Source organism: Tachypleus tridentatus, chromosome 1, assembly GCF_004210375.1.
Source record: "Tachypleus tridentatus isolate NWPU-2018 chromosome 1, ASM421037v1, whole genome shotgun sequence".
Classification (NCBI taxonomy): domain Eukaryota; kingdom Metazoa; phylum Arthropoda; class Merostomata; order Xiphosura; family Limulidae; genus Tachypleus; species Tachypleus tridentatus.
Window position 1 is genome coordinate 136,698,758 of NC_134825.1, and position 19,506 is coordinate 136,718,263.

The 19,506-nt window shown below is 34.5% G+C and overlaps 1 protein-coding gene across 21 annotated transcripts in view; it reads left to right on the forward strand.

Annotated features, from left to right (window-relative positions):
* cin (Molybdenum cofactor synthesis protein cinnamon) overlaps window positions 1-19,506 on the forward strand; it is a 126,039-nt gene that overhangs the window by 94,105 nt on the left and 12,428 nt on the right. For all 21 annotated transcript variants that reach the window (XM_076453968.1, XM_076453929.1, XM_076453959.1 and 18 more), the window contains 3 exons: window positions 5,203-5,325; window positions 15,058-15,116; window positions 16,450-16,603. In XM_076453968.1, the coding sequence (XP_076310083.1) occupies window positions 5,203-5,325; window positions 15,058-15,116; window positions 16,450-16,603 (336 nt within the window). The remainder of the gene's footprint in view (window positions 1-5,202; window positions 5,326-15,057; window positions 15,117-16,449; window positions 16,604-19,506) is intronic.

Genomic DNA, 19,506 nt, shown 5'->3' on the forward strand with positions numbered 1-19,506 from the left:
ATCATTCATTCACTTCCTCAGTCACTGAAATCCTCTTTCAACAGCAAAGACCTGCCCAATCAACCCAGGGCAGGATACATGGAGATCAATAGACCTCCCTCGAATAAATACAGTAAAGAAAAGAGACGTGGTCATAAACAGAAGGGTTCTCCACCCAGTTCGCTTCCACATAAGTAAAAGTGCCCACCTTCATACAATGGAACAGTCGAGGTTTACATTCTAATCTGGATAACATCAAAACACTGATTGCTTTCTACCATCCTATATGTCTTTCATTAAGGAAATATTTTTGAAACTTTCTGATACAGTCACCTTTCTACAGTTTTCTTTGTACAGAAATATGTGCATGGAGGGGTGGCACTGTTGTTTGATCAGCATGTACCCACCCTGTCTTTACCACTCGATATACCCTTGGAGGCCTTAGGCATATGTGTTTCCTTAGGTTGTACAATCACTGTTTATTCTCTCTACCTATTGCCTGGAGAGACCTATGATCAATCAGCACTTGTTGCTCTCATTGAACAGTTGTTCTCTCCCTTTTTAATCCTGGAGGACTTTAATGGACATCATCCCCTCTTGGGAAGTGCTGATATTGATGGGAGGGGGAAGCTCCATAGAGCGTATGCTCTCTGATCACAACCTTTCTCTTTTCAATACTGGTTATTATACTTATTTTCATGCACCAAATCTGTCCTTTACTGCTATTTATCTCTCAATATGCTCCCCTTCACTATTCTCCAAATTTTCATGGAGGGTTGACAATAATCCACAAGACAGTGATCATTTTCTTATAATTTTGAGAGAGGCTGGCCATGGTTGATGCCACCCAACCCATGATGGAAGCTGGATCAAGGAAACTGACCCTCTTTCATTGCTCTCACAGAACTTGATCCAACCATCATCTATCAGCCATCAGTAGACAACTGTGTGGCAGCAGTAACTGACTGTATTATACAGGCAACTGCTCAATGTATTCCTAAAACCTTGATATTTTATCCACTATATTCTCGTCCATAGTGGAATACTGCCTGCCACATGGCATGGAAGGCTCAAAAACGGGCCTGGGATACTTTTTGTAGGTATCCTACACTCTCGAACCTCGTTACTTTCCAGCAGGCTCATGCACATGCTTGGTTGGTAAGATGTGAAAGCCAGGACGACTCTTGGATTAAGTCACAATCAGCATATCTTATATCACCAGTTCCAAAGTCTTATGGGACAAGATTCAAACGGTCAGTGGGTAATATACTTCTGTCCCCCTCTTGATCTTGCTCTCTTATGGCCAGGAAGTACCTGATACCCAGAACATCTCCGATACTCTAGGTGAAAGCTTTTGCCAGGTATCTATCACTTTTGCTTCATTCTCCACCTCCTTAGCCATCAAGACTCTTTCCTTTCGAGCTGATTGTCTCTATGACTATAATTGTTCCTTTACACTGGTGGCACTCAAACTGGCCCTTTATGGGTCTGACAGTACGTCGGTTGGACCTGATGATGTGCATTACAAAATGCTGCACCATCTTTCTCCTGCTTCTCTTGCTATTCTTTTGATTGTTTTTATCTGGATCTGAAAAGAGAATGTTTTTCCTGATGCGTGGCACTGGGCTATTGTCCCTACCTTTCTCAGCCCATGAAGGATTCCAAGATTCCTTCAAACTACCATCCAATTGCTTTGATGAGCTGTCTTTATGAGGCCTTAGAAAGGATGGTTAATGCTCATCTTGTTTGGTTCCTCGAATCAAACAATTTCTTCTTTCCCACCAAGTGTGGGTTCCAACAACAGAGCTCCACCAATTGACCACCTGATTCAACCTGAAATGTCAGAAGCCTTTCTCAAAGGGCATCTTGTATCAATATTCTTTGACACTGTGAAGGCTTATGACACAACATGGAGGTATAGCATTTTGCAAAACCTCCATTTATATGGGTTACTTGGCTATATGCCCATTTTTATTAAAAAAAATATTTAATGGACAGGAGATTCCGAGTTCGTGTGGGTTCGACACTTTTCCGTTTTTTTCTACAGGAACTTGGTGTCCCTCAGGGCTGTGTTCTGAGTGTCACACTTTTCAGTATAAAAAGTAATGCCATCACTGAATAACTCCTTTTCACTGTTGCAAACAGGCTCTATGTCGACGACTTTCACATCTCATGTCAGCTGTCAAGTATGAGATATATTGAGCAGCAGCTACAGACTACCCTCAATTGTTTACTGAAATGGACCTCAGCAAACGTCTTTAACTTTTCTCTCTTTAAAACCATTTGCAGTTGTGCTACCTGTGGTCTCTGAGGCAAAGTTCTTAGAGCTTATTTTTTTTACCATAAGCTGATCTTTATACCACACGTCAAGCAGCTATGGGTCAAATGTACAAAAGCACTGAACATCCTCTGCGTTGTCTCTTTCACCACTTGAGAAACAGATCGATGTTCTATGCTAAAGATATATCATGCTCTTATTCAATGAAAACTCGACTATGGTTCACTGTTCAATGACTCTGCCAGGACCTCAGCCTTCAAGATGCTGGACCCTGTTCATCACCAAGGAATTTGGCTTTGCACTAGGGCTTTTGCACTTCTCTAGTTGAGAGTTTATACACAGAATTTTGTGAATCTCCTCTACAACTGTCTTTACTGTATGCTGCAAAACTTCAATCCTTACTACAGCATCCCATCCGGGGTTGTGTTTTCCTTCCTCAGTGGAACATTCTTTTTCAGAACAGATGATCTGCCATTGCTCCTTTTGGCCTTCATATCTAGGCGCAGTTTGATTAATTTAGTCTATCCTTGGATAACATTGCTGTATCCACTGGTCAGCTCATCACACCATGGCTTATTACAGTCCCCGAATATGACCTCTCTTTAAGTAATCTGAGAAAAGTAGTTACTCCTGATTGGAAATACTGTCTGTTATTTACTGAACATCCTTCGAAACAGCCTTCCATTCCTATTTATACAGATGGTTCGAAATCAGGTTACTGTGTGGGCTCTGCCATGGTTTGTTGTATTTGGTGGTTGCATGCAGAATCCCTTCTACAGTTTCTGTGTTTACTGTTCAACTATATGCCATTTCTCTTGTCCTGAATCACATAGAAGTTAAGCAGTACTCAAATTGCACTATTTATACTGACTTGCTTAGTTCTGTACTGGCCCTGGAATCGCTTCACATAATTTCTCACCCTGTTCTCACCAATATTCAAAACTGACTGGCCCATTTCTCTTTAACATCTACTTCTCCAGTTTTTCTTGATACCAGGCCAGGTTGGTATTCGTGGGAATGAGCTCGCCGACACTGTAGCTAAATCTATCTGCTCTGGCACTATCACTGCTGTGCCTGTTCCATACATGGACTATGGTCCTGTATTTAGGGCTCGGCTCCATGCCAGTTGGTAGTCAACTTAAAGTGAGCAATGTAAAACACTCTATTGGACTTTGGCCATCTTGCTTCCTTAAGGATTGGAAAGAGGAAGTTGTTACTACGCATTAGTCACAGTTTTTAACTCATCGTTTTCTTTTATCTGGGACTGATGCACCAGTGTATTGTCTGTGTAACACTCAGGTCACAATAAGCCACATTTTACTTTCCTGTCGTCATTACGACTCTCAATGATGGCACCATTTTAAACGTGTTCTGTTCCGAAGTTTATCTGTAACGTTAGACAGTGTTATTGGTGATAGTGACACTGCGCACCTTAGAAATGTTTTTAATTTTTCAAAAGCCATTATTTTTTTTATGCCATTTAAGTTTTTTCATTTATATATTAGACATTTTTTTAATGTGATTCCCTTTTAAGAATCAAAGTACATCTAGTTCGGTTTAAAATTAGAAAATGGCTGTAACTTCAAATAATTCGAAACTATGACTGGAAAGGCCAACTTCAGGTGATTAACGCTGCTGTTTGAACTACCCGTTAGTCATCCTGGTGAGTTATAATTAAAATTTTGCTACAAGTCTTTTAAAACTTTTATTAATTTGCTTTCTGAAAATGGACATAATGTTAAATAACTCGAAACCAGGACTGGAAAGCCCAACTTCAAGTGACTTACACTGATTTTTGAACTAACCTGTTAGTCATCGTGACGAGTTATGGCAATTGCAATTACACTACAGAAAGTCATTTACAACCTGTATTACTGTAGATTTTCTGTTATTGCTGTAGACTAGATGTAAAAATTGGATTTAATGTTATTTATGTTTTTAATTCAAAAATTAAACTTTGTTTTGTTTTACTTTATTTTTCCTTTTATGAATTTTAATAATTTTACGGATGTTTGGCGCAATTAGCCTAGTTGCTTTGTGCCATAAAACACCAAACCAAACAACTTTTATTTTGTTTTTCACTGTACAATTAGCCTAGTTGTTAAATAATTGTCTTTTGTTTTCATCAAGCAATTCTTTAGAATTCCTTTTGACTGGACAAACTATTCTCCTTATCTCTGTTAAACTGTGAAACTGTAAAAGATCACCTGTTATGGCTAATTACTTCCATACCAGCAAACATTTCTCTGACTGTACTTTTCTTTAACTTAAATTTTTCCGTACTTTACTTGATTTGCAGTCACTTGGTTGCCTATACTTATACATTGTTCACTGAGGCCTTGAACTTTATATGAACTACATGAAAGACACTACAATGCAATAATATTCACTTAAGGCAACTAGAATGATACCAAAGATTTGAGTAACTTAGTGTTAATGATACTACAACAGTCGAACCATACGCACACAATGTATAATTCGATACAGAGTTACATAACAGAATCTATCACAACTAATGCTTTCTAAACAATCAACCTTCAATACTCCTGTCATGAAAATTAAACAACCATTAAGTAACAGAATAAACTAAATAATAACTCTTACACTAAACAGTCTTATATTTCCAACATTAGTTATATCTGGATAAACGGTCAAGTGTACCCTCACTTAGAACAATAACTAATAAAAGTCAAGCAGTGTATGTTTCAGTTCCTTTTAAATGAGTCAAGTATTTCTTATATCACTGAAGTAAATGTTGATCATTACAAGTAAGAATCTTTTTAAATTTCTGAAACATCATGCAATGTTTCAGTTTCAAGAAATTGTTGTAGAGTAAAAGAAATAATTAGAACATATATTGCTTCACTATCAAAATAGTAGTGTCCTCTTACGTTGGTGTTGATATAAGTATATGTAATATATTTATTTTTTGTTTGTTTTGATAGGCTGATGGCCTAGTAGTTAATAGTGGATCCTGTGTCAAAATAAGTACAGGAGCTCCAGTGCCCTATGGAGCTGATGCTGTAATTCAGGTTGAAGATACAAAACTTTTAGAAACATCAGAAGATGTAAGTGTTTCATCTTTTCTATATAATTTTAGTTTGTGTTGAGATAAAAATATTGTAATTTTAAAGTGTTAGTGTTGTAATTATTCAGTTAATACATGCAACTAATTGTAAATAGCTATGTTAGACCAGAATACCAAATATTTTTGAAGCCATTGTGACTAGCATAGAATGTTGAACTTAATTTTTAAATTGTTGCAATCACTTCTTTTATATGTTAGCACAGTACACTGAGCATATTCAAACTGTTGAGTTAGGATTGAGCACTTTGTCTTTTTACATTTTCTTTACACAGTGGAACTTTAGTTTTCTGTTGTCAGGGTTTTGTATATGGGCTTGGATTTGCTACAGTAGGTATCTGTGACTTGCTGGTGATAGTTTCAAACAATTCACTTATTTCAAAATGATGTATTCAAAACAACTCAAATGTATCTCCAAAAATTCTTTACACTGTAGGATATTACACTTGTATCTAAAACTTTAGATAATTCTCTTGTTGGTGGTGGATGTACTTTATTTTACAGTGTGCCCTATTTTATGACAAATTTAGCATCTTTTCTCCTATTTGTTTGTTAAATTTCTGTTATCTTTGTTAGACCCCTTCATCTGGTAGGCTGTTGTTGGTTTTGATATTAACTTGGATATTTCTGGATTTTCCATTTTACTCCCTCCATGGGCATTTCATATACTGTTTTGCCAGCTTGATCATCTCCACACTGTTTGGTGCTCTTCCTTTCAGGAACAGTGCCATGTTTTTTAAGCATGTGATCATAAACTGTTCATGTATTAGAAAATCTACCAATCCCTCAAAACTATTTTCACAATTTTCCATGTCAGTCCATCTTCTGAAATGTCACTGTATGTGTACCAGAAACTGAAATACAGTTTCTCACATGTAAAGTCTGATTTCTCTGAACTTGTAATCAAAACCTTTTTTGGCAAGTCCATAGTGTTTCAGAATGGTCACTTTTTACTTGTTGTAGTTCCTGGTATGAGTGTTAACACTTTTACTGGTAAGTATAGAACCAGAAGGGGAGTTACAATTCCTGCGTAAGCTTATAAACCTTTTCCTGTGAGAAGTGGGCTATGACAAACTACCCAGTTCTGATTTTGGGCATATCTTTCATATATCTCCAAGAAAGCATGCGTGTCATATTTTTGTTCATCAAATTTGGGTAGCTCAGATTGGCTAGCCCTGACCTCATTGTCATTCTATGGTTCTTACTCTTTCTGTTCAGTGAGCTTAGCAATTTCAATTTGTGCTCTTGTTCTTTTCATTTCCAGTCTCTCCTTTTTCTCATTTTCTTTCTATTTTTGTGTTCTTATTTTTTCTCTTTCTTATCTCTTTCCAGTCCTCTTATCTAGTTCTTCTTTAACATACTTTCACCATCTTTCAACCTAAGGCACTTGTCTCTTTCAATCCACTTATCAAAATCTTTTGACATGGTTATATAAAGTGATTGTAATTTTTACATTATATACTCTTCAAAAAAAGAAACGCAAAGGGCAAAATATGAGACAAATTGTTAACAAGTTTATTCCGGGTAGTTCTGTATAACATGTGTGAAACTTTGCACATTCACTGTTGATCATCCAAAGTTTGCAAAGGCGAAGTCCACGCTCACTAGGTGAAGTTTAACGTCACTCAGCATCAGTAACGAGTATGCCCCCCGTGAGTATCAATAACTGCTTGGCATCTCCTGCCCATGGAAGCGATGAGATGACGAATCACATCCTGTGGAGTGGCTATCTACTCAGCCTGCAAAGCTGCTGCAAGCTGAGGTAGAGTCTGCGGTTGAGGTTGTTGCCGTTGCAGACATCAGTCCAACTCGTCCCAAAGATGTTCGATGGGGTTTAAATCTGGTGATCTGGAGGGCCAGGGAAGAACGTTGATGTTGTGGTGTCTCAAGAAGACAGTGGTGAGTCGGGCTGTGTGAGGACGGGCGTTGTCATGTTGAAAAACGTCGTTGACGTTCACCATGATGGGTTGCACATGGGGCCTAAGAATCTCGTTGACGTATCGTTGAGCCGAAGTTTCCCTCGAATGTGCAAAAGGTCTGTTCTGGCATTGTAGGCGATGGCAGCCCACATCATGATGCTGCCATCACCATACCTGTCAACATCCTGCACACAGTTTGCTGCAAAACGTTCACCTCGGCAACGGTAAACACGGGTCCTTTCATCCTGCCGGCGAAGCATAAAACGTGATTCATCACTGAACCAAACATGCCTCCATCTTCGATGAGGCCATACCCGATGTGCCCGAGTCCACTGCAGCCGTGCTTGATGATGTTGCTGGGTGAGGATGACGCCTCTGACTGGACGTCGAGGTCGGATTCCTGCACCTCGTAGATGGTTGCGTACGGTCTGATCGAAAATCCTACACAGCCCTGGTATGGTTGAGGCAGTAGACATTGCAGTGGTGGTCCTATCTCGAAGGTCACGTAACCGGATGTAGCGACCTTGTGCGGGCGTGGTCACATGAAGTCTGCCAGATCATGGACGGTCACGAGTTGATCCATGTTGTTGGTGATGATTCCATAGCCTTGTGATGGTGCTTGGGTGGACATTCACAGCTCTGGCAACATCTGATCGAGATTCGCCTGCTTCCAAGGGTCCAATGGCGTTGTTGCGTTGTACTTCAGTCAGTCTTGGCATAACTGTATTGCGTGTCGGTGGCTTAGCACTGAGCTATGGAAACCGAGAACCCATCACTTTTATAGGGAGTTTGCACATGTTGCACTTGAAGAACATGCAGATCTCTCAAACAAATTTATTGGACACGCATGCGTTTTGGCAAAAAATCCGATGTTTTCCTCCGTTTTCAAAGTGCACAACTTTTATTGTCATTTTGGTCTGACAATCAGACCTTAACATGTATAACATCACATACTCTGAGCTTGTAACGTTATTACATATATTTCTCTTTAAAATAAAAAAAATATCCCTTTTGCGTTTCTTGTTTTGAAGAGTATATTTTCACACTACTTCTGTTATGCATACATATGCTTTTCTATTTATGCTGCTGTTCATGTCTTCTTTTACTACAATTTGCCACTGTATAACACTGGCTGGCTCACCAAATGTCATGGTTTTGTATATGAACTTAGATTCTTTACAGTAAATATCTGTGACTTTTTAAATTCAGACAATAAATGGATAATACACAATCCATTTGTTTTAAGATAATATATTCAAAATAAGTCAAATATATATACAGACGTTCTTTACACTATAAGATATTCAGATGTATCTAATCTCTAAATAATTCTCTTTCTTGTCAAAAGTCTGCACATGTTGATTCAGCTACTTCAGAATCTAACTGACAAGATAAATTATTTTTTCTACTTTGTTTCTTGCTCTGCAATATGAGATAAGTTCACTTGTGTTACTCAATGGGGTACCACATTTCTATCTCAAACTTCAAGTAACTGTTTACTCTTTGCCAAAATCCACACAGACAGATATAATTACTTTGGAACACATTATTTTATCTAGATCAGTCAGGAGCCCTCCCACAAAATTAGAGGAAGACTAGATTCATATACAGAAAAGTTACCTTATAATTGATTGACCTTGTGCAATTATAAGATAACATAGTGTTTTGAAACAACAAGAAACTTGATCTATTTCAGCTGTTCCATCCTCTAAGTCAGACTAATACTTAAACTCAGTCAGCTCTTATTATTCATATATCTATTCAGATTTCTTTTAAATTTACAGTCTCCACATCATCTAAAAGCAAAATCAACCTATTCCACAGATAGCCACCCTATTTGAAAAATAAAATTGTCTCAGCTGTAGACAGCTTATACCTTTCTTAAATCTATATTTTTGTCTCCTAGTTCAGTAAGTTTCACTATCAAGTATGAAAAATGTTGATCTATCAACATAATCAATTCCTTTTACAATCTTAAATACTTCAGTCAGATCCTCTTTAACTCTTCTTTTTTTTCAAGAGAAAATCATTTTAATGGTCTTAATATTTTCTCGTATCCCAGGTACCATTATAGTAACATTCCTCTGAACCCTTTCAAACAGTACAATGTCTTTCCAAATATAAGGAGCCAAAGACTGACATATACTTTAAATGTGGCCTAACGAGTATTCTATACTATGAAATTATAATCTCTTTAGCCTTGTATCCATTATTTCTATAGATACAATCTAAAATCTTTTCTGCCTTAACACTAAAAACACCACACTACTTGGCTGTCTTACAATACTGATCAAACGTTTACACTAAGATCCTTTTCTTTCATGACACTGTTTCCCTTCAAATTATACTAAAAATTCAAATTGTGATAACCCATATTTAATATCTTGCATTTGTCATAATTAAAAGTTATCCACTATTTCTTTGCCCAACTCACTAAATGAACTAAATTATTTTATAAAGCAGCAGCATTCTCTTCACAACCAACAACACCCAAGATCTTGATATCATGAGTACATTTAAGTAATTTAATGCCCATTCCTTCATCTGTGTCATTAATGTAAATAAAAAAAAAGAGCAATAGTTTAGCTGTACTCCATTTATAGTAACCCTCCACTTTCTTCCATCAAGTCACTCTTCTGTTCAATTAGTTAATTTATCCTCGACACCTACAGAGACAATTTTCTTTACAAGCCTTTTATGTGGCACTCTGTCAATGTTTTTATGAAAATCCAGATATCCAGATACACCAAATCCACACTTTTACCCTTATCTACATATGCAGTAACATTTTGAAAAGATTTGTAAGGCAAGATTTTCCCTTAGTGAAACCATGTTGATTATCTGATAAAATTCTAAACTTTGTTAAGTGACTTTGCAAATGATCTTTTATCAAACTTTCCAAACATTTTCCCAAAACTGATATAAGTCTATAATTACTGATACAACTTCTACTTCCTTCCTTGAAGATGGAAGTGATATTACCTAATTTGCTGTTAGTTGGTACTTGTCACTATTCAAGGACTTAACACAAAATTGTGGCAAGTGGTTCACATATCCAATAGTTGACCTCTGGGGATATATTTCACCTAGAAGTCTTATCACTTTTTAAACTTCCCAATTTTATTTTAAGGAACTCAGAATTTATACAATTGTCTTGTTCATTCATTTTTATCAATTGCTCAAAATGAGAAATACTGTTTAAGTCTTCATTAATCAAAACTGAAGACAAAGCAAAATTTAATAACCTAGCCATTTCATAATCATTAGATATAAGCCTTCTCTTATCATTCCTCAAGGGTCCTATCCCCATCAAAACATTTTGTTTACCCCTAATATATTTTTTAAAAAATACTGTTAATTTTTGTTTTCAGACAAGTTTTGACTTCATTTGCAGCTGAAATCTTAACATCACTCTAAAGTTTCTCACTAATTTCATCAGTTTCATCTGGTAGTCTGTAAGAAATTCCTACCACAAGCTTTTTTCCTTGATATCCACTAACAGAAACTCAAATGGATTCAAACTTTTTACTGCTATCCTTAATATTCTCAACTTCAACAAGATGCCACCTACACTTGATATATACAGATAGTTCTCCCCTTCTCTTTACTACTATGACCATATTAAATAATCTATAGCCATGCATTTCAAAGAAATGTCTGTCATTAAAATAATTTATATTTAACAATATTTCAGTTATTCCCAGTCTATAAAAATCTTCTATTCTTACCACTTCCCTAAAGTCATGGATTTTATTTCTTATACTTCTAGCATTACAGTAGTAACAGTTAATCCTATTGTTATAACTACGTTTATACTGATTTTCTATGATAAACTTTCCTCTGTCTCAGTTTTGTTTCATTTAGTTTATTTTTCCATTCACCACCATCTAGTTCTAATTTTAACCTTACCTAACATCTGAGTTAATAGCTCTTGCTATGTGCTAGACCTTTCATACTTAAGTGTAAACCATCCATTCTGAAAAGTTCCCTCTTCCTTCTGAAGTGATCCCTGAAGTTCAACCACCTAACCTGCTCATCCTTGCATATTAATTTCAGGCTAGCATTTAGCTCTAGGAACCAACTTAAAATTTTGTATCTCATTTATTTCTTGGCAGTATCCCTGACACAAATAATTTATGGCTTTTATTTTTCTTATTAATTAGCTTCTCAGACTTACTCTTCTCTGTATTATTAACCCATACATGCACAACGAAAACTGCATTGTTAACAGTCCCTTTCATTATATCTTTTGCTCTATCAGTTATGTCTTCCACATGTGCCACAGGGTAGTGTAATCTAACTCTTTTTCTCCATATTTACACCACACACTATTCTTTCCATATGCCATGTCAAGAAATAACCTATGACTATAATCTCTTTATGTTCATAATCCAAATCCTTTTCTATTTCTTTTTCTTTACTTTCCTCAAATTTTTCCTCATCCACATAAGCTAAAGAATGTATCTGTTGCTGAATAGAATAGGGTATTTATACTAATTTCACTATGTTTAAATCTAATATCACCCTTTCTAACTTCCTGAATCTCATTATTAATCTTAGTTAATGTCTCCCTTTAATGTAAAAAGGTTAAGCTCCTCTTGAAGTCCTGATGTAATTTCCCATAGTTTATACTTCTCTTTATTTACTTTCTCAAATTTAGTTAGGATAGCTTTCTACTTTTCCTACAACCTGCTAACTCTATGTATAAATTGAACATCCTCACAACCAGCTTCTGTAAAAGTGCATAATAGTCCAGAATTCCCAAATAAAGCCCATTCATTGTACCTATCACACCTAACAAACTGGGAATGCTAAACCACTGAATTAGTCTAAATTAATAATCAATAATATGTATACTACAACAGTTGAACTACACACACAATGTACAACTATTACAGAGTTATGTAACAAAATTTATTTTTACCATCAACTTTAACCCTTTTGCAACTGATCAGGGCTCAAACACCATGTCATCACATTTATTAACTGCCTTTCAAAATTTTATTGAAGTACTATTTCATGGATTTATGTCGTTAACTTTAGAATCAAATTGTTGATTATAATTCAAACTTTAATATTATATATGAGTTAATTTCTTAACTTAAAAGTAAATATTAAAATAACATTTTTAAATATAGATGCTAGTGAGTCACAAGGTATGTTGAATGCAGCACTATCTAAAACTAGATGTTTGTGATGTCAAAATATTAAGCCTGTAGTTTTGTACAAATTAGGCACTCAAATTATCAATATTATCAAGCTAGAATATAATATAAGAACCTCATATATTTTTATTTTGCTAAGATATGGCTTATGTACTGAATCGTACATCGTGGCCCCATTCAACTTTTTCATTTTTTGAAACAGTCCCTTATATACAGTTACTTCAATATTTAACATGTGAATAATCAGTCAATAGCATAGAATGTTTCCAGAGGTTTCTCCACCATTTTAATCTTTGGAAATGCTCCTATGTTCTTTTGATTCAAGATTTAAATGAGGTAAGTATTGTCTTTAGTCTGTTTGAATTTTCATATTTTTTAAAATCTAAATAAATTTTAGTTACTAAACTTAGTACATTATAGTGGAAATTTGTGGTATCAGTGTGATAATTTATGATTTTTTGTTATTTAAGTGTATATACATATATATATACAGAGATGCCAATCATTACGATTTTTGTGTATATATTACAACTGTATGCTCATACAAATATTCACTTGTTGCAACTCCCAAATTATTATATATTATATAGGCCTATACAATAAAGTGATAGTGTTCCCCCAGGGCTTGAAAGGAGTGAAAAAAAAATGTCTAGTGAGATACAAATAAATTTTGATAATAAATAAAAGACATAGTCCAAATGGCTACTTGCGATAATCATGTTTGTGCTTGAAATAATACAAAAAAAAAATATTTGTATCTCTGACGTCTACCAATAGTTTGAGTGTGGTGTTTCTCCATACTGGGTACGTGGGGGAATCCATAGTTATGTCATCAGTGCTTGTCAGCCAATCAGTGCTCGCGTAGATGGGTATTTTTCATTTTCTAAGTGGCATAGAAACACCAATGCGATCATTCACAAGATCGAATAAAAGAGGCCTCGTTCACCGAATTGTCTTGTTTCTGGCAAATCTAAAAGGACTAAAACTGTGAATCAAAATTTAGGAAAGATAAATTTCTCAACAAGTGGGTTTCTCGTCATCACTGATTGTAAAATATCTGGTTATTGCATCAAAAGTCAGTGACAGTCATGTGTTTTATACAGTTTGTCACATCAATTTTTCTGTGGCACCTGGTGGGATAAATTATTGTTCCAGACATACAAAATCGGCATCTCACCAATAAATAATTAATAATGGTTATAATAATAATATAATAATAAAGAGCTTAGAAACATTGGTCAGGCCTAGTAGCCACAAATGATAAAGGGCTCTGTCTACAATCATTATGCTCAGTCATTTGTAATAGTTGGCATCTCTGTATATATAAAACATGTAAAACAATTTTTTTATGTCCACATGTAAAACTTTTAATGGGTTAGCAACTAAGCAGAAAGGTTACAATGAGAAGAAATAATTGTTTGCTTTACTTCTTGATTTATTGTTCTATGTTTTCAGAAAATTAAGTTTAATAATTTATTTGTAAATAGTAATAATCTACATACATTCATACACACATACATGTGTAATGTATAATAATAAAATGTTAATGTATATTATAAGATACTAGTCCACTAAAACACAGCCAAGACAGGAAATACTAAAGGTCCATTTTATATTACTGGATACATAACATGAGTGCATGCACACCATGTCAGTGCAAAGTTTCTTATGTTAGGTAGGCATGGCTGAAAGTGACCATACAATACAAAATAATAAATATATATGTTCATATATAGTTTCATGAGATTTAGGCTACTTATACTAAGCATTTGTATTTACATGTTGCATTATGTAGTCATTCCAGCAGAAAATAAGCATGGTTGATATTTATTTTCTATTTTTTTTATGATTAGTATAAGGTTGGTTAAGTGACAGATTTTACATAGTTAAAGTATAGAAAACAACATAAAATATACAGTTTTGCTGAAAACAAACGTTTAAAATATATTTAGGAGGTTTCAGAGTTTATGCATATAATATTTGAGATTTTTTGGATGAATAGTTTTTAATCATAACATGAAATCACTTTGTGCTCAGACTAGTAACAAAAAGGAGTCTTATTTTCACAAAGAAATGTTTAGCTTTAACACTTGTTATAAAAATTAAATAATCACTAAATATTAGATCACTAAATGAATTAAATAATTACTCTTACACTAAATAGTTTTGTGTATCCAACATTGTTAAGGTGTCTATTTAATATTAGAACATTACAGTTAAAATTGTTTTCATGGCTGGAGCTGTTTAAATATATATTTGTTGGTTTCAAATAATGATTTTAAAGGTCAATGTTGTTGTGCTGTTAGGACAACTTGTACTATTTTATGTACCTGTATTAGAAATTTGCATGAGTAAAACTGTTAAAAAATGATGAAAACACATGTACATTGTAAGTCAGTGGGATAGAGCTGTATTAAAGTATGCACATGTGTTGTTATGATCCACACATATATATATGTGTGTGTGTGTGTATATATATATATATATATATATAATATTTATGCCTCAGTGTTGCTTTTAACACATTTTTTTTCTAATGTAGAAATATTACTGGTTTAATATGTATGTTTAAACCTTCGTGTTATATATGCACTATACCATATACACCACTAATTACATTTTTCTATATAGGGACAGAAGGAACATAAAATAATGATCCTTAAGTTTCCTACTGTTGGTCAAGATATACGGTAAGTTTATGGTTTTCTCTTACATGAAAGTAATGTATAATGTTTAGCACATTTCACTACTAACCTATTCAAGAAATATTATGTACCACTAGACATAAAGAATCTTTGTGATGTGTTATATATATATGTAGAATGGAAAATAAAAAAATATTCTAAAGCACTAGATAGTAACAGTTTTTTCTAAAATATATAGTACGTTTGAGAACTTTAAAAGAGGATAGTTATTGGATATACAAGACTGTTCAATATAGGTGTTATTAGTAAGTTTATTTAGTTATTTAATGATTATTTGATTTTTCTTTGCAAGATTGTTAAAAAAGTTAATTATTTTAAAAGCAATTGTTATGACAAGTTCATTATGCAACTATACAAGTCATATGTTTTGTATGTATGCAGTTTAATTGTTGTATCAGTCTTTTATAATGCTGTTGAAGTCATCTTACTCAAAGCTTTAAGTTTTTCTCGTAATTTTCAATATTGTTGTAACTTCAGGACAAGATATATTTTTTATTTATTTGTTGTGTGTTATAAATATGTGCAGATACAGAGTAAAAGTAAATAAGTTAGTAAACATTGAAATAAAAGTAAAGAAGAAGCTATATCTAGATTTCATGATTGTGAGTTTCAGCCATAAATGATGTGTGTCAGTTTTTGAAGGGAGATTATCACAAACTTTATTATAGTAATTGAATAGACAAAATCATTCTTCTTATCAATTGTTTTTTTTGAGAATAACTGAACCAGCCTGAATTAATGTTTTATATGATATATTCATTTTTAGACACTGAAAATTAAGAGATAAACTGGGAGGGTTTCGAAGAAACATTAACCAGTACTCAAAATAATTTTCAACACATTAAATTCTCATATTAACTTTTATAAAGTATTAAAGATAATGAATATTTTCTAAAAAATAGTATTTCACACATCAGATGTTTTCATGAAACTATTTATTATATAAAATGTGAATTCTTTTTACAAAAGCACTAGAGTACTTGTAGTACGAGCCTGTGGATGAAACTTCTCATTAAATTCTCTTTGAAACACTGTTTAAAATTCTTTAAAGGTTGAGTTGTTAATGAAAACATTGTACTATTAATTAGTGTTTAATTTTTTAATGAAGATGTCATGCAGTACTGAAGATTTGAAATATTTACAAGAAAATATAATGCAACAGATTCTTACTGTGAATGTTTCTTAACCACAAGATCATAGTGCATTGATTTCTAATCTAAACTTTTTAATATACAAAAGATATCCCTAAATGGTTTTTGTTGATAACCATTATTCTTTACATCACATTACCTGTTTTGTTTTTCATTTTTTGCTATAGACCACCTGGTTCAGATGTCAAGCAAGGAACAATGGTGTTAAATTCTGGTTTAAGCTTAGGACCAGCTGAATTAGGTTTGTTAGCAACAGTTGGTGCCACAAAAGTGAGTGTATACTGCAAGCCAATTACAGCTGTCATGTCTACAGGAAATGAAGTAAGTATTAAACTTATAGTCCACTCATAATTTCAAAAACCATAAAAACAAGTTTAATTCATTAAACAAATATTTTGTTGGTTTTAAAATGATGAACCATGATAGTAGTTCATAATAGGGTAATAGGGTGTGCCCAGGAATTCCACAAAAATTGTAAAAGAATGTATGGGTATAAACTATTTTAAAAAGCAGGCTTGTTCTTAATATAGCACTCAAGATCTTTTGTTTCAATGAAGACTGCTAAAGTAGTGATAATAGCAAAAAAAATTTGATTTTTCTAATTTTTAGACAAATTCATCTAATTTTTCTTCATATTATCCTTTTTTTACAATTGTACAGAAAAACAGCTTGAATATTTCCTTCAAACCTGGGTAAATTCACTAAAAATCTTCCTGTGCAAGTCAGTTGTGGCCAAGTTTCTCTTTAACCCTTTCGGCACGGTTGGTGACTGTAGTCGACTTGAAGGCTCAGTGCAAACAACATAACCTCGTGGCTAATTATCATAATTACACAGGCCTTTAGACCCACTTGAGGCTATAACCACGTGTATTCATTTTATACTTGGGATTTCCAGCAGGTATATAAACCGGAAGTCATGTGATTTCTTTGTTTTCTAGCCTGTGTAGATCATACGGTTCATTGTTTTAGAAGACTCCTTTCTTGCATATTCTGTTGATACTTGCAACATTGTTACAATGCTGAAAGGAAAAGCTTATACCACTAAAGAAGTAATCAATATTATTTTTAACGATGAAGAGAGTGACAAGGAGTTTGAGCCAGATGATAATGAAGACATTCATGGTCTGTAATCAGCCACCACTTTAGGTAAGCACATGGTGAAGTTAGGGTCATATAACTTATTGCATAAACTGCCTGACCAAGACTAGTTCTCTACGTTTTTATATATTGTTGATAGGAAAATATATAAACATAAAATACATTCGTACATACATACACAGAACATCAGAAAAGTTCCAGTGGTGGTCCTCATGGACGATCAAGGAGTGTATATTCCCGGATGTCTAGAGGTACACGGAGAAGTCAGAGGAGAGGTAGAGCAGCTAGTATAGCACAGCCCCAAGCTCCCCCTGAAAGTGATAATGAACCTGAAGACCAAAACCAGGATTCAAATTTTCCATGGCAATATTACAGTGACACTGATAATTTTGAATCTGACTGGTTGCCAGATTTTACCACTTGCACTGGAGTCCTGATTGATACAGCAAATTTCACTCCATTTCAATATTTCAAACTTTTCTTTCCTGATGAAGCATATGTTCTGATTTATAATGAAACAAATAGATATGCTTTGCAGTATTTTGACTGCACCACTGAATTGCCATCTTACTCCCGTTTTATGAAATGGATTGAGACCGATGTCATTGAACTCGTAGCATATATTGCACTACAAATAGCAATGGGGTTGTGCCAGAAACATGAACTGGAAGATTACTGGGGCTTCTTTTGGCTAACTCATGTGCCATTTACAGAGGTAATGCCATGAGATTGTTACAAAATCCTGACATCATTTTTGCACTTTGCTAACAACGTGAGCTGTCCATTGATGAAAGTATTATTAAATTCAAAGGGAGAGTTCATCTCAAACAGTATTTACCATCAAAACCCACAAGGTGGGGCATCAAACAATTTCCATTGTGTGAAAGCAAATCTGGATATGCTTTGAAAATTATTACATATTGTGGAAAAAATACCATAGTGCCTGTGGCTGGATACTCAGTCACAGAGACTATGTTTGAATCTGCTGGAGGAGTTTTGGAATAAGGGACATATTGTCTTCACGGACAACTTTTATTCTTCACCTTCTTTATTCAAAACATTAGAGATGAATGGAACTGGGGCTTGTGGCACAGTTAAGGCTGGACAGAAACACATGCCATCAGATATCCACCATACAAGATTGCATCTTTGCAAAGGAGATCTGCCAGTATTTATGCGTGATGGTAATATGTGCTTGGCATGACACTAAATGTGTGCATTTTGTATCGACCATTTCCACAAATGGCTCCACAGATAAAAGAATTCGATCCAGAGGAGAGCCTGGTGGATACAGAAATGTGAGAAAACCACTGATTGCTGAAACATACAATCAACACATGGGTGGAGTAGACATCATGGACCAGAAGCTGGGAACCTTTATGTATCCACACAAAAGTACCAAGTGGTATTTTACCATCAGCTTAGATAAGTAGCTCTTGTTAACGGATATGTAATATATTGTACAGACTGCAAGAGCAACGGTGAAAACCCGGTATCTCCAAGACTATTCAGAGAGCAGATTATTCAAAATTTGCTGAAGGGATATGTCAGCAAAGCCAAAGGAAAAGGAAGACCAAGTACTGATAAAGGTCAGCACTTGGTGGAAAGACATAATATTGGACAATATGAGGACAAAAAATACAAACCTGATTGTACTGTTTGCAGTGATATATACAAAGCTGGATGGAAAAGAAAGCTGACTAATAATTTCTGCAAACAGTGCAATCTCCCCATGTGCTTTTTACCATGCCATGAGATATATCATAACCACAAAGGCTGTTGACGGGCTGCTGCACAAATTGTATGCAATTTATAATAAATTATTGTGCTTTACATGGCACTTCTTTGTTGCGTATCAGGGTATCTTTTTTTATTCCTGTTATTCTTGTGTATTGAATTTAACATATATAGTATTGGGTACAATCACTGAAAATTTCAGGGACTTTTCTTGAGTTATTACCGAGATATCATGCTTTTAGTACTGATACCATAATTAGTTGAAGTATCAAACATATATATTCAGCACCATGCCAAACATTAAAAGTTGTTATTCAGTGCCAAAAGGGTTAAAGCCATTCAAACACTGAAGCTTACAGCAAAAATAGCTAAATATACTGCACCAAATT